We start from the raw sequence: 26,595 nt of genomic DNA, 5'->3' as shown, positions 1-26,595 counted from the left end.
GTGTGGCTTACAACAGTAATAGGTATCCCCCTCCTAAAAAAAGTGGGAAAAGGGTAATATGTCAGTAAATCCAAGAGCTGCTACACTACTTGTAAGTCCCAAGTCAAACCAACAGGTGTATATATTAAGAGGTTACTCTATACCCATTACTATGCTAAGGATGGGGGTGAGGGGCATGATACAATAGAAGACCTTAGTGCGCATTATAAGTGTACCAGGTGATCCAATCGCTCAACACTGAATATCTTCTATGCGTTGTAAATACAGAGGGTGGAGGGATGCAAAAAAAAAAAGGCGAAATAAATACCTAGCTATCTCTGTATACATAGAAGTATAAAACTGTATGGTGCAGACAGAGAGCCACAAAAGGCCTCAGAGGTTTTGTTTTGTTCTGTTGTGTTTTTGCGGTACGTGGGCCTCTCACTGTTGTGGCCTCTCCCGTTGCGGAGCACAGGCTCCGGACGTGCAAGCTCAGTGGCCATGGCTCACGGGCCCAGCCGCTCCGCAGCATGTGGGATCTTCCCAGACCAGGGCACGAACCCGCGTCCCCTGCATCGGCAGGCAGACTCTCAACCAGTGCGCCACCAGGGAAGCCCCTCAGAGGTTTTTAATCCTCAGAAACCGAGGATTAAAAGTATATTCCATTACAAATGAATTTGCATTCATATTGTCACTTGCTACTGGATTTTCTTTCCCCTTAAACTTAAAGGTAGAGAGTGTGGGAACAGAGAAAGAGAGGAAAGAGGAAAAGGAAAGATAGTTACTTCCATACATCTGGATAATTTTGGGGTTTGCTTTTTGCAATTTTCAAAGTGCTTCCAAATAATATATTATATTCTGTGCTTTACCAAAAAATCCTAGAGAATTGGCCAGGCTAAGGAGTACTACCATATGGTAAGAGGTCAATACATCATAGCTATAACTATAATACTAAGCATGAAAATATCTGGATTGCCCCAAAACATGTTCATAATTTTCAGCACATTGTTAATTTTCAAAACAATGCATAGTGTCTATTAAAAAAATGAATTTCTCCAAAAAGGTTAAATTAGTTACCCAACATAAACAAGCTAATAAGTGGCAAGGCCGGGGCAAGAACCCAGGTTTTTTTCCCCTCATGCCAGAATGCCCTGAGGGCACTAAAGCGTCTAATTAATCATTACTTAGTATAACAGCAATATTTTCTAATTAATTTCCTTATGACTTTTTACTTAGTATATCAAATGTTATATTCAGCCTGATACAACTTAATGAATAGGATCTTAAAAATTACAAGATTAATATTTATACCATAACTATCACTATCTTTTTTTTTTTTTTTATGCAGTATGCGGGCCTCTCACTGTTGTGGCCTTGACGCGCAGGCTCAGCGGCCATGGCTCACGGGCCCAGCCGCTCCGCGGCATGTGGGATCCTCCCGGACTGGGGCACGAACCCGTGTCCCCTGCATCAGCAGGTGAACTCTCAACCACTGCACCACCGGGGAAGCCCATATCACTATCTTTCTTAAACAAGTGTAACCAGAATAAGAGCTGAATGGTTTATATTTACATCATAGCAGTTCCTCTTCAAGAGAGCCCATTAGATTGTAAATTACTTAAGGCTAAGAAAGTATTTGCTCTGTGCTAGACAGTCTCCACACACACAGATCTACATGGGGGTCACTGGATCTCAGTGTTCTCTGAGCACACTGCTAGACCATCTTAAGGGAGCAAAACTAATTCTCAGGAATACACCACACTTAATATCCAAGACTCTGGTATCGAAAAGCTTACAATAAAGAAAATTACACTAGGTTTGACCAGTATTCAGAAGACAGTGATGCCCACATTGTTACTTAATCTCAACCATGGGATACTAGAGATGGGCATAGGGAATTAGGTCAAATACAGAAGCACAAAAAACAGAGAAAGGGGCATGCTTTCTTTTCAACGTGCAAAAGGGACCACAAGAGGTCACTGGCTCAGGAGTCAGAAAAACTGGACTACAGTTCTGTGTCAGTCACACCATAGGTGGGTAAATGCTGCAGCTTCTCTAGGCCTCAGGGTTTTTCAATCGTTAAATCTAAGAGTGAGTCAATCACTTTAACCTGTAAGGCTGCTTCCAGTTAGTGTTCTATGACCTTAATTTAATTACAGTGAACATGACACTTGTTTAGGAACTGGTAGTTAAGGAGTAGGAAAAAAAACTTTTTAAAAGGGGGGAAGAGAAAGTTTATAATAACCAAGGAGAGAAATAGAAGGAAAAGGATAAAGTTTTCCAAACTCAGCCTCTATCTCCCACTATTGAAAAAGTTGTATCTGAAAAAAATATTTATTCAGTTACTCTCCCACTGAAGGAGGTACCTTTGCTTGAAATTGTTATTCAACCCCCCAACCCAACATGACTGGAAAAAATAATGCATATCAACAAACAAAACAGAGGGCCCAGTCTATTAGGTACATGCAGCATAGTAAGGAAGTAAATTTTACTACCATCCATGGAATTTCACATTATTAAACTCTCAATTCATATCATGGCAGCAAAGGGGATCAGCTTTTGGCCACCGTGTGTTTTTTAAATGAATTTCCAGATTCTTCAGTTATACTGAACAAAATCTAAATAAATCTATTGCTGATACCTGAACATGCAGAATTGGAGACAGCAGGAGTTAATATGAAAGTGTTGACACTTGATCACTCTTTTCTTTCCTTGAACACAAGGAGTAAGTGCAGTTCTACCCTGTCCTCATTGCTACAAAGTAAGCAATCAACTAAGGCCCCTTCCTTGATTTCTCTATGAAATCTCACCTGTTCTATGATTCATAGCAGGCTACAGAATTTACTTAACATGTGTTTCAGGTTATACTGCTTTACTAATCCCTTGGCTGCTGTATATACATTTTAGAAATGTAACTGATTATATTTTCAAGCGTATCAAATGAACAGTTCATCATAGGTGCACTGAGTGATGTGTTAATAAGAGTTAAAAGCAGTGGGCTTCCCTGGTGGCACAGTGGTTGAGAGTTGGACTGCCGGTGCAGGGGACATGGGTTCGTGCCCCGGTCCGGGGGGATCTCACATGCCGCGGAGCGGCTGGGCCCGTGGGCCGTGGCTGCTGAGCCTGCGCATCCGGAGTCTGTGCAAAAAAAGTGACAATATCTCAGTATTGCCTCACCTTACGAAACATGCATCTTGGCAGAGTTAGCTACACAGTACATACCTCACCTACTTAAGTGAATCATCTTTTACCAAAAACTGCCTTGATAAAAATCAGAGCTGCATCCCCTAGGAGAAAATTCCAGGATGCTCAATTGAAAATTTTGTTAAGTTACAATAAAGACTCAGTAAATCTGCTGGCCAGCTGTGCAGCAGGCAGTTAGACATTATATTAAGGCACAGCAACCTGCTCAGATTGAATTCCCTTGGGGTTCTCATTCCCCTCAGGGCATTTTAAGAACTTCCCACCTTCTGTAATCTCCCAGATGTTGGACCAGAAATCAGAACGTCTCACCTATCCTTATTATCCAACTATGCCCAACTCTGAAAGAATGCTTTCTAAAACTTGGCTCCCTCCTCTTCTCAGCTGGGCACATGTACTATCTAATTGGGCAAGACAGGCATTTCACATTTTAATACTACATGCTCCTCTCTAGTTCATGGTGAACAATGACATGAAAATTCTTTCCACTTAAAACTGCAACAATTACAGAGTTTAAAAGCTTGGTTTGTCCTCAGGGTTTAAAAGTGTGTATGTTGAGAAAGAATTGTTGAGATGTTTATATACTTCCTGATTTCAAGAATATTCATTTTATGGTTGCTTAGCATACACATTCCAGCTGTTTTTAACTTTCTGGCAAATCGCTTTATATTTCCCAATCATGAACAGTTTAACAGTACTATTCATTCACTCAACACTCATTCAACAAATACTTACAGAATGCCTGTGTGTCAGACACTGTTCTAAGGGATTAGGAGTCAACAATGAACAAAACAGACAAATATCCCTGCCCTCATGTGGTTACACTGTAGGGAGATATATAGTATGATACGTGATGGTAAGGGCTAAAGAGAAAAACAAAGCACAGAAGGGGAGCAAGAAGTATTGAAGGTGGAGTGTCATTTTAGTATTTTATCGACTTATTTTGACAATACCATTGAAAAATACTTTTTAAAATTTTCCCTTCTTTTTAAAAAATTCTGACCCCTAAGCAGATTGTACATTGGTTTTTCCATTAAGTGTTTCTAGGGAAGACAAAAGCTTAAACTTGGGGTGTGGATAAGTGAGATTGTGTCTAACAAGCAGTGCATTATGAAGCCATGCGATAAAGGCCCTGATAGTGAAATGACCTGTTGGAAAGTTGGAGGTTTGGGTGAGCTTCCTGCATGGATCGCTCAAGGGGTGTTCTTCCTGTGGACCAGGAACGCAGAATCTCTAAAGAAACCCTTTGCTCTTAAGATGTAATTTACATATTTGCTTTCAGTTGAAATAACTGAAAATATTAAATCTAACAGTTGTTTGTCTAATATAGAGAGTGTCATATGTATTTAAGTTGTGTATTTTTATAAAGTAAGCCAAATACCAAGAAAGCGGGGAGAGGGAGCAGATAAATTTCTCCTTACAGTTGCAGATATCTATTTTAACATCTACTATCACCTTAGGGTCTAGAGGCATGGTAAACTAAATGCTCAGAGTATTCAAGTAGCCTGATGACAATGCATATTGCAACCACACTGCTGCTTTGGTAATTTTCACAGGAACCAGACATAATACATCCACTTGGTAAGAGGATATTTCAAAATTATTTGCCAAGATTAATAGGCAGTATGTCACATTTTTCATGGAGAAACAGTGTTAGTATGCTATCCATCTAATTTATATTGGTAAATTTGACTATTACATTGACTATTTTAATGTCTTTTTAAAAATTATGATTGCATACTCATAAGCTGTTATATATTAAAAGAATAAACAGTCTCTCCAAAAGAATCCCAATACCCTGCCCCCACAGCTTCCTCAAATATATTTAAACCAGCATAACTGGCTTAAATGTAGTTATCATAATCTTATCAAAAAGTAGAGTGGTGATCATTCTGTAAAGTATAAAAATATCAAATCACTGTTGCACCTAGAACTAACATAGTATTGTAGTACTTCAATTTAGTAGCACTTCATCATATTGTAATACTTCAATTGAATAAATAAATAAAACATATACATAATGTCTGCCTTCGATCATCATATTAGAAACTTAAATAATGTAGTCAAATAAAATCTATGATACTTTACTTTTAGGTGCTAATTTAAACCTCCTTCTAGCCAGTCTTTTAATAAATCTTCTACCAAGTATTCTACCTAATTGTTTGGACTTTAACCCGATTAGCAATCCTTATAAGGTAAGTAAGAACAGAAAGGGAAAATATTGGTGGGAAGGAAGCTGGCCTGTAGGTAATAATGGGTACATTAAAGGAATGGCCAAGTTTGGACTCTTCAAACTTGTTGAGTGCCACCAATGAAAGTAGTATTTATCCCTGCTAAAAGATCCACCTAAAAGATCATGCTTTTGATGAGCAGTGGTGGCTAGTCACAAACCCTTGAAGGTCAAATGTTATTTAATCATATTTCACATCCTACACTAACTCTCTTGGTTTTGCTGACAGGCATACTTTCTAACATAATACATCACTGGCTAAAGAAAGTTTTGAAAAAGAAAGAGAAAAGAAAACTCTAATAGTAAGAAAAAAGCACAGCAATCACCAAGAAAGAAAGAGGGCAAGGAACACTATGTCTAAAGCTATACCAAAAATTGACAGGAGTTAGGGTACAGTATGAATTGGGTATCTGAACCAAGGCTACAAAGGAAATATTCAGGGCAAGAGTGATACCACTGTAAAGAGTATATAAAAATACGTAATACTTAGATTGCCTTAAATTTATGTGGAAATGAAGACCATTGTCTATAAAGTGTTCACAGCTATAGGTAAAATTAGGAGAGGTGTTCAGTCATTAAGCAACCCTTAAAAGGCAAAAAACCATTTTGTTTCCCCCGTCCTAAAATCTCCTGTCCTCCTTTCTTAGGGGCTCAATCTGAGAGAAGAAATCCTGAAAGAGAACTGCACACTTGACTGTGGGGTTATGCCAGGCACCGTGCTGAATGCTGTGCAGTGCTGAAATGCAGCTCCCCCTCAGAGGCAGAGAGCCTCAGCATGGTCCAGTCCCAGACACCTACCTCTCAGAATGTTTTCAGCCCAGAGTGGGATGCATTTCTCCAATTCATCAGCTAAAAGGAACTGCCTTATTAAAAATTCTCACAAAGGCAAAAGAGTGGCCCTGGGTACCATAGATTAATCTATTGATGTGCCTATAATTGCCATCATACATGTCATCTGTTCTCAGTTCTCCATTCTTTTCTTATCCTTTTCTGCCTCCCTCTACCTATGCTCTAGGCCCACACAAATTGTGTTTGGCTCTAGCTGGCAGCACTAAGAGCTGGAGTTTGCTGTCCTCAATTAATGACAACAGCAGGATATATGTAGCTATATATAGCTTACCACTATGTGCCTGACACTTTGCTAAGTGTAGTCCAAAAATGATCTTTTTTAATCTTTATAACAACCCTATGACATAGGAGGTATTTTATCTCCATTTTACAAATGCAGAAACAGGCCCTAAAAGATTAAGTAACCTGCCCAAGGTCATACAGCTAACAAATCTCAACGTATAGATCTCATACCTAGGTATCCATCTTATCCCAAAGAGTAATAATGTTCTTTACATTAAGCCATAAAGCCTGTGCTCAGAAATCATACAGATGTTAATTTCAACTCTAATGCTACCACTTACCATTTGTGCAGTTTGGTAAATTATTCAATCTGAGTTTCCTCGAGTATGAAATGGAATAGCAATACCACTTAAGTTGGCGGCTGTGAGCACTAAATGAGCTAACATATAAAAGTTGTCGGACAGTGCTTGTGGGATACTGTAATCAATACTCACTGCGTCCAGTCCCGCCCTTCCTTCTATTTGATTATCAGTTATAGAGGCAGCCACGAAAAGATAACACCAAGGATAAGCAAAAATTGTGGATCATCATCAAGCACAACGTCAGTGGTAGGCTTGCTCGGTCTCCCAGAGGTTCCGGCACTGCAAAACTAATGTAACCGCACTTCCTCCACGCCCCTGGTTGCGGTGAGCCCCAAACAGAAGAAATTCGTAGCTGGAGCCTGAACTGGAGCCGCTAGGTTACGCCATCTCGCAACCTCCTGCTTTACACCAAAATCAAGAATCACCTTTGCCCACTCCACCTACCTAGCAGCTTCCCCTGAAACCATCGCCTACTCTGAGGCCCACCCCATTCCTCTGGGTATTCGCTAAGGCAGAGAGGGACGCGTGACCCAGTTACCTCTCCGAGCTAGGAGCTGCGGCAATTTCTGGGCGTGTCTCCCTTCCCTGGGCCGCAGGCCTGACTCCCCGCCTGGAGGATCCCGGGCACCGCCCGCCCAGGTGCACTAGCACCAGGTCCAAGAGGCGTCTCGCGGCCCGGAGCTGAGCCCGGAACTCTGGCTACACCGGGAGGCGCGGGGCAACCCCGGGTCTCGGCAGGCCGCCGATCTCGGGTCCAGCGGATCCAGAGGCCCCGCGCGCCCCGGCCTGTCCCTGGCCGCGCGTAGCCCAGGATGCACTTACAGCGCGAGGTCAGGGCGGGCCGAGTCGCGCGGAGCCTGCGGGCCCGATTCTCCCGACCCGGACTCTTCTCCTGCCCCAGGGGATCGGTGGGTTGCGGGTGGCCCGCCACTCCGGGACCGAAACAGAAAGAAGTCCGCACTCACTTCTCCGTCTAAGGTGTAGAAGTCGCTCCAAGGTAGAGACCAGGCAGGCACACACCGCGGAACCTCCCGGCCGCCTGGGATTCACGGAAACCTGGGGTGGATCCGGCTGAGGGGAGGGGCGGGGCAGGGCTGAGGCCGGCTCCGCCCATCCCGGCCACTGCCTGCCCAGAGCTCGTAGACACTGATCTGTTCCTGTAGGTTGATGCTTCAGGGGTAGTAAGTAGATCGCTCGCTTACCGAAAACTCCAAGTTTACTTAAGGCGTTTAAGTAAGTTATTTGGTGCACCAAAATAAGTTCCTGAAAATAAAAGAAGTTATATTTGAGAAAATTTATACCACAAGCTGAACCAGGAAAGAACCAGCTTCAGCATGAAAGTAGTGAAATGCTAACTACTAACCATTCTTATCTAGAGCGCTTTCAATGTGCAACTATCGGAGTCATTTGATATTCTTAATTTCATTTAATCCTCACGATTTTGTAACGGATTAGTGCCATTATCCCCATTTCACAAGTGAGAAAAATATGACTAACTGGAGATTTGATAGCTAAGTAATTAGCCTATTTGCCCAGATTCAGAGTAACCTCTAAGTGCCCCACTTGACTGCGACTTGATGCTGCTTGAGATTAAACTACTACAGAAAATATTGCTCCATCTGACTGCTTGAAGTTTGAATTTCTGTCCCAAAAAACAGGGACAAAATCAACAGGCAAACACATGGGAAAAAATATTTGCCACAAACCTGACATTCAAAAACAAGGGTTAGTATCTTAAGTATAATTGCCCTTAAAAATGGGCAAAAGATAACTTTTTTAATTACAGAAGAAATGGAAAAATGAACCAAAGAAGAAATATAGACTTTTCTAAGCCAAACTTTTAATCCAAAAAAATGCAAAGTAAACACTTTTAAGTAATCGTATCAGTGCAAGTGAAGATTCATTCCTTTATTCAACACCTCCTGGGTGCCTGTTATGTGCCAAACATTGTTCTATAAACATTGTTCCATAGAGACTTGTGATAAAGACAGTGACAGACAGAAGCTTCTACCCTAGAGGGAGAACAAATAATAAGTTATTAAAAAGAAGCAAAATGATTTCAGATAGCCATAAGTACTGTGAAAGGAAAATCAAAATGGAGTCAGTATTGCTAAAAGAGCTTTCTAAAATGGAGCCAGGAGTCCACTGAGGAAGTGTGACTCATGTACATCTCAGCTCAGGTGGAATCTTAATAGGCACATCCAGAACATCTGCCCAATGTTCATGAAAATCAAGATACTTATTAGACCCTTGTGATAGCCTATCCATTAAGAACAAGTATCTTCTTTTCTGCATCAGAATCAACCATAATTCTTGCCAGACAACTTTAACCACCTCGTAGTTTCTGCCTTTATAAGCCCCTGTCTCTTTCTCTTTCCAGAAACACTCTTCCGGTTTTACTCAAGTCTGTATCTCCCAAATTGCAATTACTAAGACCCCCGAATAAAGCTCTTTGTTCATTGCAACCTTGATATTGATTATTGTTCACAGTACCATGAGGAAAGTAATACAGGGTAAGGTGACAGAAAGGGACTTGGGGATAATAAGAAACTTTTCAGACAGGGCAGGTCTCTCAAAGGTGGTGATATTTTAGCCTTCCCTAGTGGCGCAGTGGTTGAGAGTCCGCCTGCCGATGCAGGGTACACGGTTTCGTGCCCCGGTCTGGGAAGATCCCACATGCCGTGGAGCGGCTGGGCCCGTGAGCCATGGCAGCTGAGGCTGCGCGTCCAGAGCCTGTGCTCCGCAACGGTAGAGGCCACAACAGTGAGAGGCCCGGGTACCGCAAAAAAAAAAAAAAAAAGGTGGTGATATTTTATGTGAGAACTGAAAAATAAGAAAGACCCAGTCCTGCAAAGATCTGAAGGCAGAGGAATGATAGCAGGGACAAAGGCAGGAATAGACTTAGCAAACTGCAGGAACAGAAACAAGGCCTTTGTGGTTGGAACATAGTAGGGAGGAAAGAGAAGTGTTTTATTTTGTTTTTACTAATGGTTGGTAAAAATAACCTTTTTGTTTTATTTTGATTCTGTTTTTACATTAAAGCGAAGGTCCTCAGGTACCACTAATTTAGTTACAAGTTTCAAAATTTCCAGAATACATAGTATCAATACCCAATTTTCATCACCTTTGTCTCCACTAAAATAGGGAGTAGAGTCAATGAAATGGTTTTGTACTTTTAGTACCCAATAAGCAATCTCTCAATTAAATAGACAGTGCCATAGCTATTCAATGTACTTATTCATTTTCCTCAAACTATAGTCTAAATTCCATTCTACTTTTGTACTTATTCATTCGCCCATTTATTCAACACATACTGAATGCATACTATGTATCAGGCATAATAAGGTTCTAGAAACAAAGAACAAATAGGCATGGGACTTAACACCTGGTGGAGATTTAAAGGGATGCTAAAATGAATGAGATATTCACAAAATAGTCTCTTGGCGTTCTTCTACCTCACTGGTTGTTCCTTTTTATCTCCTTTGCTTTTTGATCCTCATATTCCCAGTTCTTACACTGGAGTACCCCAGGGTTTAGTTCTTGACTTTTCTTTTTTCTGTCTTCATCCACACCTTTAGTTACCTCATCTAGCCTTACAGCTTTGAAATCCATCTATATTCTGAAGGCTCCCAAATTTCCAAATCCTGAAATTCTAGATTCCAACTCCCTACTTGTGAGTTGTATTAGTTATCTACTGTTCCATAACAGATTATACCAAACTTAGGGACTTACAACTAAGTAGTCATTTATTATATACAGCTTCTTTGTTTCAGGAATTTCAGAGTGGCTTAGCTGGGTTCTGGCTTATCATCTCTCATAAGAGTTGCAATCAGGTATTATGCAGAGTTGCAGTCATCTTATGGGGCTGGAGGATCTACTTCCAAGGTGGCTTACTCACATGTTAACAGTAGTGCTCTTTGTTGGTGGGAGACCTTGGTTCCCTCTCCAACGTGTACCTCTTACTAGAGCTGCTTGAGTACCCTAATGGCATGGCCTCTGGCTTCCCCCAAGGCAAACAGTCTGAGAGATCAAGGGAGAAGCTTCGTGAGTTTTATGATTTAGCCTCAGAAGTCATATACCATCACATTTGCAGTATTCTACTGGTCAAATAGACAAGCCTACATCTAATGTCAGAGGGAATCCCACAAAGGAGTAAATCCAGGAGGTAAGAACCACTGGGGGCCATCTTGAAGGCTGGCTACCACAGATGCCTAATAATCATTTCAAATTTCAATGTACAAGTAAACCCTCCTGATCTTCCTTTCCAAATCCGTATCTCCCACAGTCCTCTTTATCTCAAGTAATGGCAAAGCTTCTTCCAGTTGTTTGGGCCAAAACACTTGGAGACATCTTTGCCTCACTCATACCCCACCCTGACTGGTCCACTGTGTTGGCTAATCCTGTCAACTCTACCTTCAAAATACACCTGGATTCTGACTACTCCTATTTTCCAGCCTAGCCTGAGTCACCTCTATTTCTTTCTACATTTCTGTAATACCCAGTAACTGCTTCCCTTCCTGCTCCCCTTCAGTCTATTTACAAAACAGTCATAAGGATCTAATTAAAATGTAAATTAGACTGTGTCCCACATGATCATACAAAGAACGAAAACCAAAGTCCTTACAATTGCCTACAAGGTCCTGCATTACTTGGTCCCCATCTCCTCTCTGACCTTATCTCTTAAGGTCACTCAAGACCTTAAGAGTCTCCTTCTTGCTCACTCAATCTAGAGCGGACTTATGTTCAGAGGAAATGCCACTTGCCTTTGCACTTTCATTTCACTTGCCATAATATGCTCTGCCCCCAGATATTTTCATGGCTCATTCCCTCTTCCCCCTTAGTGAGTTCTTCTGTGGCCACCACCCTATTTAAAACTGTAATGCCTATGCAGAAATACACTCTATACCCCTTTCTGCTTTATCTCCTTTTTCAACATTTATCATCATTTATTATATCTTTTATGATTTATTATATCATTTACCTTGCTTACTATCTTTCCCCAACTGGAATATATGCTCCGCTAGGAATTCACATCTAGAAGAATACCAGGCATATTATAGATAAGCAAAATATATTTCATTAGTGAATGAAGAAATTGTGCCAGGCCCTGTTATAGGCAAAAGCAGACATGTCATTGAGTTTATAGTACAGTGAAGGCACACATTACTAATTCTTATCAACTCTACCTCTAAAATATACTCGATTGACAAATAATCACAAATATAAAAATGAAATTATAAAATGTGCTTAGAGCTATAAAGAAAATGAAAATATATTACAGGGAATCAAGAAAAATTTCTCTGAGGAAGTAACGTTTGGACTGAGAGCTGAAAGGTGAATAGGAATTAGCTGGGTCAGGAATAGTGGAGTGGGGTAGGGGGAAGGGGGAGAGTGCTAAGGTAGTGAAATGGGAAGGAATCCTGAAAGAAACAATATCACATAGGGAAGTCTGAGGCTCATGGGAGGCAAGAAAAGATACTGTGCCTGGAGCCAAGAGAGAAATACTACAGACTTAAAGAGACTAAAGAAACAGGACAATTAAATGCAACACATAATCAGGATTTGAAACGAGTTGGGGAAAAAATGGTTGTTATAAAGGACAGCATTGGGACAATAAGCAAAACTTGTATATTAAATAATAGTATTCTATCAATTTCAATTTCCTGAATTTGGTAACTGTACTGGGACTAAATAAGAGAACATCTTTGTTTCTGGGCAGGAAGAGTCATGATATCTGTAATCTATTCTAAAAAGGTTCAACAACAGAAAATGATAATAGGAATAGAATATGCATATTATATGTAAAGAAAGATAAAGAAAATGTGGCAATATGTTAACAATGGATGAATCTAGGTGAAGAATATATGGGATTTCCTACAACTTTCCTAAGGATCTAAATTTTTTTTCAAAATGAAAATTTTAATTAAAATTTTACTCTGGCTGAAATATTAGAAACTCAATCTCAGGATTATGATGGCATTCAGTGGTATAAACATATTATTTAGCAATACTGAGAAAACTACCAGTAGAAATATGTAAAAAAAGAAAGTTTGGAAGAGGATCTATATATCTTTTAAAATATATGTTAAAAATAAAGAAAATAGGGATATCACTGATGTAATCCTAAAGAAATATGGTTGATTTAACGGGAAGTGGTGGAAGGAGCAATCAATAGAAGAAGCATTGGACTTATTGTTAGAAGACATGGATTCTAGTCTTCTACCAAAACCTACCAGCTAGGTAACCTTGGTGAATAAATCTCTTTGAGCTATAGTTCACTTGTTTATTAACTTGGGATACCACTTACTTCACAAGGTCATTGGGAAGATCAAATGAAATAAAAGTGTTTGTTAATTCACTACATAGTATTGAAAGTACTACATAAATGTAAACTATTTTTTAAAAAACTTTAACTATCTTCCCTTATTGCCCATAAAAAAATTTCATATAATCCATATAGTAGGTTTGTAGCTTGTGTTTTCTCCCACATCAAATCTGAAGTAGGCTTCAAAACCTCTTCATCCTCTCCAAAAGAATTCCAGTCCAGTGAAAAAGCAATACCGACCTTACTGAATATTCTGAGGGGAAGCCAGGGGTTTTATACGACACATCCCAAAGCATACAACGTCATCAACCTTCTGTCAAGAGGCCTCCTCTCCCTAGTCTTTCTTGTTGGATCACTGTGGGCTGGTCATTCTTTGCCCGTCTCTGGCTTTTCCCTTCTCCCCGAGAAACTCCCCCTCCAGTCTCTCAATCTCTTCCATTCCCTTCTTTATGTAGAACAGTTTAATTCTAACAAGCGTTTATTTCCTAAAAGGACCCTCCAGTACCAGGAGTCTCCCCACCTTTGAAGGCAGCAGAGAATTATAAATAACAAATCATTATTTACTTGCATACGGAAATCCTTGGGTCTGTTTCAGAGCTTTCAAGTCTGTTCTGGTGATCTATCCTTTAGTCAAAGCCAAAACAGACCCCCAGGACGGCCAAAAGCCAGCAGCCCGAAGGGCGTTATCTCCCTGCCCCAGTCCACTCGGCGCAGGCGCAGCAAGGCCACTAAGTCCCGCCCAATCGAGGTATTTCCCGCCCCCAGAAACCGTGGACCGGAAGCTGGGGAGAGGAAGAGGAGCGGGGCCGAAAGCCGGCCGACGCTGCTCTCTGTGGAGGGACTGTGGCGCCTTTCGCTCTGCCCCGCTTCGTAGAAGCCAAAGGGGTGAGGGGTCAGGCCTGCGAGCTGCGGATCATGGCGCTAGCCTTGCGACTCTGGCGCTCTCTTCCTTTAGGACGTAGCGCTGCCCCGGGACCTCGGTTCCCGACGGGTGCTGCTGGCAGCAGGGAGCAGTGCGTTCTTTGGCGACTCCGCGACGCTGAGGTACCCTCGCCGTCCTGGCTCCCGCTTTCCTCCCCTACCGGCTGGGCTCCGGCGGCCCCTTCCTTCTTCAGGCTCGGTGGCCCCGTGTCACCTTAGGGTATGTGGTGAACTGAGGAAGGAGTTCGGGGCCTGGTGTGCCTGGAGCTCTCCCGGTGACCGCGAAGGACAGGTCCTCTCCCTTTCGCAAGCCCAGTTCCTCTCTGAAAACTGGGGTCGGAGGAAGAGTGAGTCCCCCCCAGCCCCTCCCATCACTCCGGAGAATCTGCCTTATGCCTGTCTTTCCTGTGTAAACGCAAGGAGAACTGTAGGGGGGAAAAAGACCTTGACCTCTGTGAGATAATTTTAACTTTCGGTGACGGCCAGGTACGGTAATAGCACCTGAGGATGTCAGTCTACAGGACTTTGGGAAGGTTGCGGTGTGATCTTGAAAATTCCTACGGCTCAGAACCAGAGATTTATGCACTATTTAGGTTTAAAAATTATTTTTGGGTTTCTTGTTTCATCTGCATAACTTTAAGAAAGGATGTTGGGATGTTAGCTTGTCATCCCAATTTTCACATTTCTGTTAGACTGATTGGCCTAGGTTTATCTCTGAAAGGGGATTGAAGGGTGAGGGTGTGCATTGGATATATATCATTTGAACTAGGTGCTTCATTATTTTAAATTATTTTAAATATACATTTTTGACTGCCTGCTATGTGTTCAGAGTTGTGGGGTGGGGGAGGGTTGAAAGACAGTAAGGCTTGATTCCTTTCCTTGGAAGAGCTTATAGCCAGATGGGTTGATGTTAGATGATATGAGCAGAGGAATGGGAGGAGTACTAAGTATGAAACTAGCCTCAAGTTTCCAAATTAGAGCTTTGGTGAGTTAAAAATTTCATTTTAGTGGAATGATCCACTATTATTAGATAATAATAAAATTTATTGAAGGCTTACTATAACCAGGCATTGTGTTAAGCATTACCTGGTTTAATTGTGTACTGAAATGTGTCCATGCACCCTATGAGATAAGAACTGTTATTTTATCCATTTTTTTAGAAGAGGAAACTGAAATAAGCTTAAATAATGTATCCAAGTCACACAGCTAGAAAGATGTATCTCCAGATACTCCGAGTATCTACAGAGCACATGAGCTGCATATGGCCATTGTGCTAAAAAACTGAAAACTAGAGAAGCAAGATAGAAAAGGACAGAAAAAAATCACAGTAACGAGATACTAGAGAGACTTGTAGGTAATAAAACTCTGCTCTAAGCCAAAGGCAATAATGAAAATTCTTTCCTCCCTCTAAGTATATTGAATTTTTAGGGAGGTGGAGCTATTTATTATTACCAGATTTCCAATTTTTCATGTGTTTTCATTGCCTTATCATTTCTGTTTTTCCTAGACCTTCCTCCCTGCTTGATGTCAATAAGTTGAGTTTGAGGTATTTATTCCCCAGGGGTTTGCAGAGATTGGGGGCTACTTTTGAGTAGCTCAGACTTCATTTTTCTGTCTTTTTCAATTTGTAATCTACACTACAAAACACTCATTTCTGAACGTTTATTTTTCAGCGAATTTGTACTGAGTGCTTACTATGAGCAAGACTATTCTAAGCTCTGGGGGTATATTGAACGTGAGAAACAACCCTTTTGTCACTGATCTGACAGAAGGAAAGGTAGTTATTGAGTAAATGTAATGAATGCTAAGTGTTAGGAAAAGGGAAGCAAAATTACACCTAATCTGATCTTAAAGGGAAAAGGGAAAGTGTGTAAGCGGTTAGAGATGTGATATGAAGACTTGATAAAGGGAAGATGAGGACAAAGGAATATGCCTGTAGAGAGAGTAGCATGAGGCTTTGAGGTAAGAAAAGGTGGCATTTTTGGGGAACTGAAAGTATGACTGAAGCCTGGAGTGGAAGAGTAAACTGAAATAAACCAAGGCTGAAAAGTTAGGCAAGTACCAGTTTATTAGTTATCTATTATTGATAATAAATTATCACAAAGCAAAATGTCTTAAAGCAACAAACGTTTATTATCTCATGGTTTCTGTTGATTAGGAATCCACATGAGATTTATCTGGGTGCCTCTAGCTGAAGATCTCTCATAAGGTTGAATCAGCCTGGTCAGTTGCTAAGGACTCCTGCCAAGGCTCAACTTGAGGGTAAAGGGAAAATTCTGCTTCCAAGCTCATCATGTGCCTGTAGGCAGGCCTCTGTTACTCACCAGGAGGGCTTCTTCTCAGGGCTGCCTCAAGACACAGTAGCTAGATTCCCCCATGGCAGGCATGCATTCAGAAGGAACACATGAGAGAGTATCAAAGATGGAAGCCACAGTCTTTTTATAACCTAATCTTAGAAGTAACATCTTTTCACTTCTGCATATTCTGTTTCTTACAAGGGAGTCAGTAAGTTCAGTCTACATTTAAGGGGAGGGGATTGCACAAGGGAGTGAATAGTAGAAAGCAGGGCTCATTGAGGGCCATTTTATTTTATTTATTTTTAAATTGAGAGATAATTGACATGTATTAGTTTCAGGTGTACAACATGATGATTCAGTATTTGTATTTGTATATATTGTGAAATGATCACCACAATAAGGCTAGTTAATATCAATCTCCACACATAGTTACAATTTTTTTCTGGTGATGAGAACTTTTAAGATTTCTTCTCTCAGCAACTTTCACATATACAATACAGTATTATTAATTATAGTCACCGTGCTGTACATTATATCCTCAAGATGTATTTATTTTATAACTGGAAGTTTGTCCACCTTCACCCATTTCACCTACCTCTTCCACACACCCCCAGCCCCTCTTCCCTTGCCTCTGGCAACCACCAAGCTCTTGTATATGAGTTTGGATTTTTTTTTTAGATTCCACATATAAGTTAGATCATACTGTATTTGTCTTTTTCTCTCTCATTTATTTCACTTAGCCTAATGCCCTCAAGGTCCATGTTGTTGCAAATGGCAAGATTTCTTTTTTTTCCAATGGTTGAATAATATTCCATTTTGTGTGTGTATCATTTTGTTGTTGTTCATTCATTGATGGACACTTAGGTTGCTTTCATGTCTTGGCCATTGTAAATAATATTGCAGTGCAACATGGGGTGCATATATTTTTTCAAGTTAGTGTTTTTGTTTCCTTTGGATAAATACCCAGAAGTGGAATCAGTGGATCATATTGATGTTCTATTTTCAATTTTTGGAAGAACCACCATACTGTTTTCCATAGTGGCTGCACCAATTTACATTCCCAACAATGGCGCACAGAGTGCCCTTTTCTCAAATCCTCTCCAGCACTGGTTATATCTTGTCTTTTTGATAATGGCCATTCTAACAGGTGTGAGGTGAGATTTCATTATGGTTCTGATTTGTACTTCCCTGGTGATTAGTGATGTTGAGTACCTTTTCATGTACCTCTTGGCTCTCTGTATGTCTTCTTTGGAAAAATGTTTCTTCAGATCCTCTACCCATTTTTTTAATTAGATGTTTGTTTTTTTGCTGTTGAGTTGTATGAGTTCTTAATATATTTTAGATACTAACCCCTTATCAGATATATGATTTGCAAATATTTTTTCCCTTTTGGTAGGGTGCCTTTTCATTTTGTTCATTGTTTCCTTTGCTGCGCAGAAACATTTCAGTTTGATGAAGTCCCACTTGTTTGTTTTTGCTTTTGTTGTCTTTGTTTTTGGTGTCAAATTCAAAGTCATTGCCAAGACCAGTGTCGTGGAGCTTACCCCTATGTTTCCTTCTAGGAGTTTTATGGTTTCAGGTCTTACAATGAAGTCTTTAATCCATTTTGAGTTAATTTTTGTGTATGGAGTATAAGGTAGTGGTCCAGTTTCATTCTTTTGCATGTGGCTGTCCAGTTTTTCCAACACCAAAAAGACTGTTCTTCCCCCATTATATATTCTTGACTCCTTTGTCAATAATTACTGACAACATAGGCGTGGGGTTATTTCTGGGCTCTCTACTCTGTTTCATTGATCTATGTGTCTGTTTTTTATGTGAATACCATACTGTTTTGATCACTATAGGTTTATAATTTAGTTTGAAATCAGGGAACATGATGCCTCCAGCTTTGCTCTTTTTTTCTCAGGATTGCTTTGGCTATTTGGGGTCTTTTGTAATTCCATAAAAACCTTAGGATTGTTCTATTTCTGTGGAAAACACCATTGGAATTTTTATAAGGATTGTACTGAACCTAAAGATTGCTTTGGGTAGTATGGACCTTTTAACAATATTAATTCCTCTAAACCATGAGCATGGAATATCTTTCCATTATGTCCTCTTCAATTTCTTTCATCAGTGTCTTATAGTTTTCAGTGTACAGGTCTTTCACCTCCTTGGTTAAATTTATTCCTAGGTGTTTTATTCTTTTTGGCGTAACTGTAAATGGGATTATTTTCTCAACTTCTATTTTTAATAGTTTGTTATTAGTATATAAAAACATTTTTTGTATGTTGATTTTATATGCTGCAACTTTACTTAATTCGTATATTATTTCTAACAGTTTTTTTTGTGGAGTCTTTAGGGTTTTCTGTGTATGCCGTCATGTCATCTGCATGTACTGATAATTTTACTTCTTTCCAATTTGTATGCCCCACACCTTTTTTTTTTCTTGCCTAATTGCTCTGGCTAGGACTTCCAATACTATACTGAATAAAAGTGGCAAGAGAGGGTATCCTTGTCTTGTTTCTCATCTTAGAGGAGAAGCTTTCAGCTTTACACTATTGACTGTGATGTTAGCCATGGGTTTGTCATTTATGGCCTTTATTACATTGAGGTACATTCCCTCTATACCCTCTTTGTTCAGAATTTTATCATAAATAGATACTGAATTTTGACAAATGCTTTTTCTGCATCTATTGAGATGATCATATGGTTTTTGGCATTCATTTTGTTAATATGGTGAATCAGATTGATTTGCAGATGTTAAACCATCCTTGCATCCCTAAAATAAATCCCACTTGATTTTGACTTATGATTCTTTTAATGTATTATTGAATTTCATTTGCTAATTCTGTTGAAGATTTTTGCATCTATGTTCATCAGGGATATTGGCCTGTACTTTTTTTTATCTTGTAATGTTCTTTTCTGACTTTGGTATTAGGGTAATGCTAGCCTCATAAAATGAGTTTGGAAGTTTTTCCTCTTCTATTTTTGAAAGAGTTTGAGAAGCATTGGTATTCATTCCTTAAATGTTTGATAGAATTCACCATTGAATCCATCTAGTCCTAGGCCATTCTTTGTTGGGAGGCTTTTGATTACTGATTCAATTGCCTCAATTGGTAATTGGTCTGTTCAGATTTTCTATTTCTTCATGATATGTTGTATCATGATAGGTTGTATGTTTGGAATTTATCCATTTCTTCTAGTTTGTTCAATTTGTCGGTGTATAATTGTTTGTAGTAGACTCTTATGGTCCTTTGTACTTCTGTGGTATTGGTTGTGCTGTCTCCTCTTGCATTTATAATTTTATTTATTTGAGTCCTCTCTTTTTCACTTGGTGAATCTAGCTAAATGTTTATCTATTTTGTGTACCTTAAAAGAAAAAAACAAACAAACAAACCCGGGTCTTCATTTTATTGATCATTTCTCTTGTCTTTTTAGTCTCTATTTCATTTGTTCCCCCTCTGATTTTAGTTATTTCCTTCCTTCCGCTAATTTTGGGTTTTGTTTGTTTTTCTTTTTTTTTTTTCCCAGCTCCATGAGGTGTAAAGTGAGTTGTTTAATTGAAATCTTTCATGTTTGTTAACATAGGCATTTATCACTATGAACTTCCCTCTTAGAACTGCTTTTGCTATATCCTACAGGTTTTGGTGTGCTGTATTGCCATTTTCAGTTTTTTCAAGGTGTTTTTTAAAAAAATTTCTCATCATTTCTTCTTTGAAGCATTGGTTGTACAGTAGCATGTTGTTTAATCTTCGTATATATGTGAATTTTCTTCTTGGAATTGATTTCTAGTTTCATACCATTGTGGTTAGAAAAAATGTGTGATATGATTTTAATCTTCTTAAATTTATTAAGACTTATTTTTTGACCTAACATTATGATCTGTCCTGGAGAATGTTTCCTATACGCTTGTATATTCTGTTGCTTTGGGATGGCATGTTTTATATATGCCCATTAAGTCCATCTGGTTAAACATGTTGTTTGAGGCCAGTGTTTCCTTATTGATTTTCTTTCTGGATGATCTATCCATTGATGAAAGTGGGGTATTGAAGTCCCTTACTACTATTATATTGCCACCTATTTCTGTGTTTAGATCTGTTGATAATTGCTTTATATATTTAGGTCCTCCTATGTTGGATTCATATTTACAAACCTTATATTGTCTTGTTGGATTTAGCCCTTTATCGTCATATAATGACATTCTTTGTTTCTTATTACAGTCTTTATCTTTTTTTTTTTTTTTTTCCGGCTGCTTTGTTCCTGTGTGTTGGTGATTTTTTTTTTTTTTAAATACTTTTACATCTTTTTTTTTTTTTTAACAAATGTGTTTTTAAATTTTTTTTTAATTAATTAATTTATTTATGGCTGTGTTGGGTCTTCTTTTCTGTGTGAGGGCTTTCTCTAGTTGTGGCAAGCGGGGTCCACTCTTCATCGCCGTGCGTGGGCCTCTCACTATCGTTGCCTCTCTTCTCTGTGGAGCACAGGCTCCAGATGCGCAGGCTCAGTAATTGTGGCTCACGGGCCCAGTTGCTCCGCGGCATGCGGGATCTTCCCAGACCAGGGCTCGAACCCGTGTCCCCTGCATTCGCAGGCAGATTCTCAACCACTGCGCCACCAGGGAAGCCCCAGTCTTTATCTTAATGTCTGTTTTGTCTGACACAGCTACCCCAACTTCCTTTTGGTTTCCATTTGCATGGAATATTTTTACCATCCCTTCATTCTTCATTTTCAGTCTTTGTGTGTCCTTAAAGCTGAATTGTTTTCGTTGTAGGCAGCATATAGTTGAGTCTGTTTTTTTCATTCTTTTTTTTTTTAATCCATTCAACGACTCTGTGTCTTTTGGTTGGAGAATTTGGTCCGTTTACATTTAAAGTAATTACTGATAGGTATGGATTTACTATTGCCATTTTGTTAATTGTTTTTTGGTTGTTTTGTAATTCTTTTGTTCCTTTCCTCTGCTTTTGCTCTCTTCCTTTGTGATTTGTTTATTTTCTGAAGTGGAATGCTTATTTTCTCTTTCTCTTTGATGTATCTCCTATAGGTTTTTTTAAATTAATTTATTTTCTCTTTATTTTTGGTTGTGTTGGGTCTTTGTTGCTGTGCACGGGCTTTCTCTAGTTGTGGCGAGTGCGGGCTACTCTTTGTTGTGGTACACAGGCTTCTTATTGCGGTGGCTTGTTATAGAGCATGGGCTCTAGGCATGCGGGCTTCAGTAGTTGTGGCACACGGGCTCAGTAGTTGTGGCGCACGGGCTCAGTTGCTCTGTGGCATGTGGGGTCTTCCCAGACCAGGGCTTGAACCCATGTCCCATGCATTGGCAGGCAGATTCTTAACCACTGTACCACCAGGTCCTATAGGTTTTTGCTTTGTGGTTATCGTGAGGCTTACATAAAACATCTTAGAGTTTTAACAGTCTACTTTAAGTTGATAGCAACTTAAATTTGAATGCATTCTAAAGCTGTATGTTTTTACTTCTCCCCTTCCCCCACATTTTATGTTTTTGATGTTGCAGTTTATTTCTTTTTATTTTGTGCGTCTGTTAACAAATTATTTTTACTACTAGCTTTATAGTCAATTAACTCACCACCTTTACAACATTAGATTTTCCCAATTTTCGTATGTATTTACCTTTACTGGTGAGATTTGTACTTTCATATGTTTTCCTGTTACTAATCAGCACCCTTTCATTTCAAATTAAGGAAGTCCCTTTAAGGTTTCTTGTAAGACCAATTCTAGTGATGATAAACTTCTTTAGGTTTTGCTTGTCTGGAGAACTGTTAATCTCTCCTTCAATTCTGAAGGACAACTTTACCAGGTAGAGTGTTCTTTTTTTTTTTTTTTTTGCGGTACACGGGCCTCTCACTGTTGTGGCCTCTCCCATTGTGGAGCACAGGCTCCAGCCATGGCTTACGGGCCCAGCCACTCTGCAGCATGTGGGATCTTCCCAGACCGGGGCACGAACCCATGTCCCCTGCATCGGCAGGCGGACTCTCAGCCACTGCGCCACCAGGGAAGCCCAGATAGAGTGTTCTTAGTTGGCAGTTTTTCCTTTCAGGACTTTAAATATATTGTGCCCAACTCCCTTCTGGCCTGCAAAGTTTCTGCTGAAATATCTGCTGATAAGTCTTGGGGTGGGAGGGAAATCCCTTGTATGTAACACGTTGCTTTTCTCTTGCTGCTTTTAAGGTTCCCTTCTTGTCTTGACTCTTTAATTTTCATGTGTCTTGGTGTGGGTCTCTTTGGGTTCATCTTTTTTTGAATTCTCTGGGCTTCCTGGATCTGAATGTCTGTTTTCTTCCCTGGATTAGGGAAGTTTTCAGCCACTGTTTCTTCAAATAAGTTTTCTACCCCTTTCTCTTCTCCTTCTGGGACATCTATAATACATATATTGGTTTGTTTGATGTTGTTCCTTAAGTCCCTTAAGCTATCTTCACTCTTCTTCTTTTTTTTTTCCTTTGTGCTGCTCTGATTGGATGAGTTCCATTGCCCTGTCTTCAAGTTCACTGATACTTTCTTCCACTTCTTCTAGTCTGCTGTTGAACCGCTCTGTTGTATTTTTCATTTCGTTTATTGTATTCTTCAGCTCTGTGATTTCTGTTTGGTACTTTCTTATATTTTCTGTCCCTTTGTTGAAATTCTCACTTTGTTCATCATTCTTCCTCTGAGATCAGTGAGCATCTTTGCGGCTTATTTTGAACACTTTATCAGGTAAATCACTAGTTTCCATTTTATTAAGGTCTTTTTCTGAGGTTTTGTAATTGGAAAGGATTGTAATTGGCCCCTAATATGTGTATTTAATTAGTGACCTTCCATTTAGGCCTAGCTATGAAGATAAGCTACTAGGCCTCTGTCACAGAAGGCCTGGAGGTGCATTTCAGTCTGTTTTCTCTGTACAGTAAGTCCCCTACATACGAACAAGTTCTGTTCTGAGAGCACATTCATCAGTTCAATTTGTTCGTTAAGTCCACCAAACTTAGTCTAGGTATCCAGCTAACACAATCGGCTACATAGTACCATACTGTAATAGATTTATAATATTTTTCACACAAATAATACATAAAAAACAAACACAAAAAATAAAGAAAACATTTTAAATCTTACACTATAATACCTTGAAAACTACAGTAGTACAGTACAACAGCTGGCATACAAGGGCTGGCATTGAGTGAACAGGCAAGAAGAGTTACTGACTGGAGGAGGGAAAGGAGGAGGGAGATGGTAGAGCTGAAGGATCATCAGCAACGGGAGACAGAGGGCAAGCTGCAGTTTCACTCATGCCTGCCATTGATGGCACATGTTCTGGTTCCTTGCTGGATTCAATTCTATCTACCCTTTTGAAAAAATTATCCAGTGATGTCTGGGTAGTAGCTCTTCTTTTCTCATCATAAATGACACGGTAGCACTGGATTGCGTTCTGAATGGCTGCTGCAACCTTTGTGTACTGTTCTGTGTTCGGGTCCTGTGCCTCAAAAGCTAACAGTGACTCCTCACATAAAGAAAATCCCCTTGCCATTCCCTGCATCGTGAATCTCTTTCGTTCTTCAGTTACTTCTTCCTCTTGTCTCTCTTTGTCCTTCCTCTGGGCCTCCAATTCCATCAGGTCTTCGTTAGTAAGCTCCTTGTGTTGCACAGCAAGGAGCTCAGTGAAATTGTCCTCTTGCAGATCTAGCTCCAGCTTCTCACTGAGAGCCACTAAGTTGCTGAAGACCTCTTTGGACTCCTCATCCACCTTCTCAAATCCATGAAAACCATGAACAAACTGTGAGCAAAGGTTCTTCCAAACCCCATTCATGGTGACGGCCATAACCTCATGCCAAGCAAAGTCAGTACTTTTTATGGCCTTGTAGATGTATAGTCCTTCCAAAATTGTCACAAGATTGTTCCTGATTGATCACGCACCTTTACTGCCTGACAAAAAGTGTGATGTAGATAATGTTTCTTAAAAGTCGCTGTAACTCCCTGGTCCACAGGTTGGAAGAGTGACATAGTATTTGGTGGCAGATGCACTACTTTGACTTAGGGATGAAAGTCACCCATGAATGGGGGGTGGCCTGGAGCATTGTTGAGCAACAGAAGAATGTTGAATAGGACATCCTTCTCCAAGCAATATTTCTCTACCTCTGGGATAAAGTGGTGGTAAACCAATCCTGGAAAATGGCCTGTGCAACCTGGACTTTGGAGTTACTCTTCCATACAACAAGAAGAGAGCCCTTGGCTATATTTTTAAGGACTCTTGGGTTCTCTGAATGATAAACTAAGAGAGGCTTCAGCTTCATATCGCTGGAAGCATTGCCACCAAACAACAGAGTTAGCCTATCCTTTGTTGCTTTACAATCTGGCATCAACTTTTCCTCCTTACTGATGTAATTTCTGTCTGGCATCCTCTTCCAGTACAGTCCTGTCTCATCCACATTAAAAACCTGCTTGGGTAAATATGTACCTTCATCAGTAATTTCTCAAAGCATTTCAGGAAATTCCTGGGCAGCTACCGTATCTGCACCCTCTGCCTTGCTACTTACTTTTATGTTGTGAAAGTTGGCTCTAGACTTGAACCGATGAAATCAGCCATGGCTGGCATTAAAAGATGTGCCCTCTGGTTCTTTGCCATGTTTCTTCTTCAAGTCTTCATAAAGGCTTTTACATTTCTTTTGAATAAGCATTAAGTTTAATGAGACTCAGCGCTGATGCTGATCCTGCGTTCACACACTGAGAAGTTTCTCCATCTCCTCCATCACTTTTCCACGCTTCTTCAATATTATCGTTGATATAATCGGCACAGTGGACTTCATATGTTCCACGATCTTGTCCTTGTTCTTTAGAATTGTGCCAATGGTTGAACCATTCGGGTTATAAGAATGAGTGATGTCTACAATTTTTTTGCCTTGCTCCACTCTCAATTATTTTCACTTTTGTTTCCATTGTTATCGCTTGGCGCTTCTTAGCAGTACCAGCTGTATAATTGCTGCTTTTACACTTGCTTCTGGACATCCTGGGCTTGAAATAAAGATCCTGTACTACTGTATTGTGTACAGTACTGTATAGTAAAGTACACAAAAGCACAACCACTTGTAGAGGATGCCCACACATGACAATGTGCGCCAGACATGTGAACTAACTTACATGATTGAACATGAGAACGCAGGTTCGAATCTTTGAAAGTTCTCAACTTGAATGTTCGTATGTAGGGAACTTAGTGTACTGTGCCCTGTGGGGGTGGGGAGTTAGCCACTTTAGAACTGTTTTTCTGTTTGTTACAGTTATGTGAAACTCACGAACATAAGCCTCATTGGTCACCAGAGTCAAGCGAACAGGGGTTGTCCCCTGGTGGCAGCTGCAAAAACCGGAGCACCAAAAGTATGCACAAACGCTTTTGGGGGAGATACTGGTTACCTGGAGCATGGCAAAGCAAGAGTGCTTTGATAGTGCCCACCCTCTGAGATCTCTGGAAATGATTACTGTGTGTTAAATTAGATACCTGCTCCTCTGGCTGAAGATAAGATAAGCAAATAAGTGTCTTTCACAGAAAGTCTGGGTGCTTTTCAGTTGACTGTCTCTGTGCTGGGCTCTAGGATGGGTGAGTTTGCGTAAGCGCTTAAAGAATTGTTTCTCAGTTTGCTATAGCCTTGTGGGTCTCATGGACACAAGCTCCATTGGCTTTCTAAGTTAGATGTTTTGGGGTTCACGTCTCAGGTACAAGTCTTTAAAGTTGGGGTGCCCAGTGTGAGGTTCAAACACTTTGCTCCTCAGGGAGAAGCTCAAGGTTTTGAGTTAGCTCCCAATACTGGGTCTCCACACCAAAGGTGTGGTTTACGGGAAAATTTTATCTCAGCCTCTCCTACCTGTTTTGATGTGTTTTTTTTCCTCCTTTGTCTGATGTGGAGGAGTCACTCAGCTAGTTTGGGGGTTTCTTTCAGAGGAAATGGTTCTATATGTAGCTGTAGATTTGGTGTGTCTGTGGGAGGAGGTATGTTTAGCTTCCTCCTATGTTGTCATCTTGAACCAGCACCCTTTGGGACCATTTTAGAGGCTGCCTACCACAACTAGACTCTGAAAACCTTGTAGACCATGTTAAATATTTTTTATTTTATTCTAAAGGTTATAGGAAATCATGAAAGAGTTTTAAACAGAGAATTCATAAGATCAGATTTGAGTTAAAAAATAACTTTTTCTAGTGTCAAGAATAGATAGGCTAGAGTGGATGCTGGAAACCAAATAAAAGATCATCAC

At 40.1% G+C, this 26,595-nt stretch overlaps 2 protein-coding genes across 6 annotated transcripts in view; one reads left to right on the top strand and one right to left on the bottom strand.

Moving 5' to 3' along the window:
* The window catches only part of CPNE3 (copine 3), a 51,766-nt gene extending 37,884 nt beyond the window's left edge, over positions 1-13,882 (bottom strand). Inside the window, exons 1-2 of one of the 3 annotated variants that reach the window (XM_032609879.1) lie at positions 13,733-13,882; positions 7,809-8,106 (exon numbers count right to left, since the gene is read on the bottom strand). In XM_032609879.1, coding sequence (XP_032465770.1) covers positions 7,809-8,106; positions 13,733-13,738 — 304 coding nt within the window. In that variant the 5' untranslated portion in view covers positions 13,739-13,882. The other 2 variants (XM_032609880.1, XM_032609881.1) reach the window with 2 other exon arrangements.
* Positions 13,883-13,949: 67 nt separating this feature from the next.
* Positions 13,950-26,595, top strand: part of RMDN1 (regulator of microtubule dynamics 1) — a 37,003-nt gene continuing 24,357 nt past the window's right edge. For 2 of the 3 annotated variants that reach the window (XM_032609929.1, XM_032609928.1), the window contains exon 1: positions 13,950-14,212. In XM_032609929.1, coding sequence (XP_032465820.1) covers positions 14,084-14,212 — 129 coding nt within the window. In that variant the 5' untranslated portion in view covers positions 13,950-14,083. Of the gene's footprint in view, positions 14,213-15,596; positions 15,636-26,595 lie in introns of all 3 variants that reach the window. The other variant, XM_032609931.1, reaches the window with a different exon arrangement.

This window comes from Phocoena sinus, chromosome 17 (genome assembly GCF_008692025.1).
Source record: "Phocoena sinus isolate mPhoSin1 chromosome 17, mPhoSin1.pri, whole genome shotgun sequence".
Classification (NCBI taxonomy): Eukaryota; Metazoa; Chordata; class Mammalia; order Artiodactyla; family Phocoenidae; genus Phocoena; species Phocoena sinus.
Note: the sequence above shows the minus strand (reverse complement) of the source record. Positions and strands in the feature narration are given on the sequence as shown.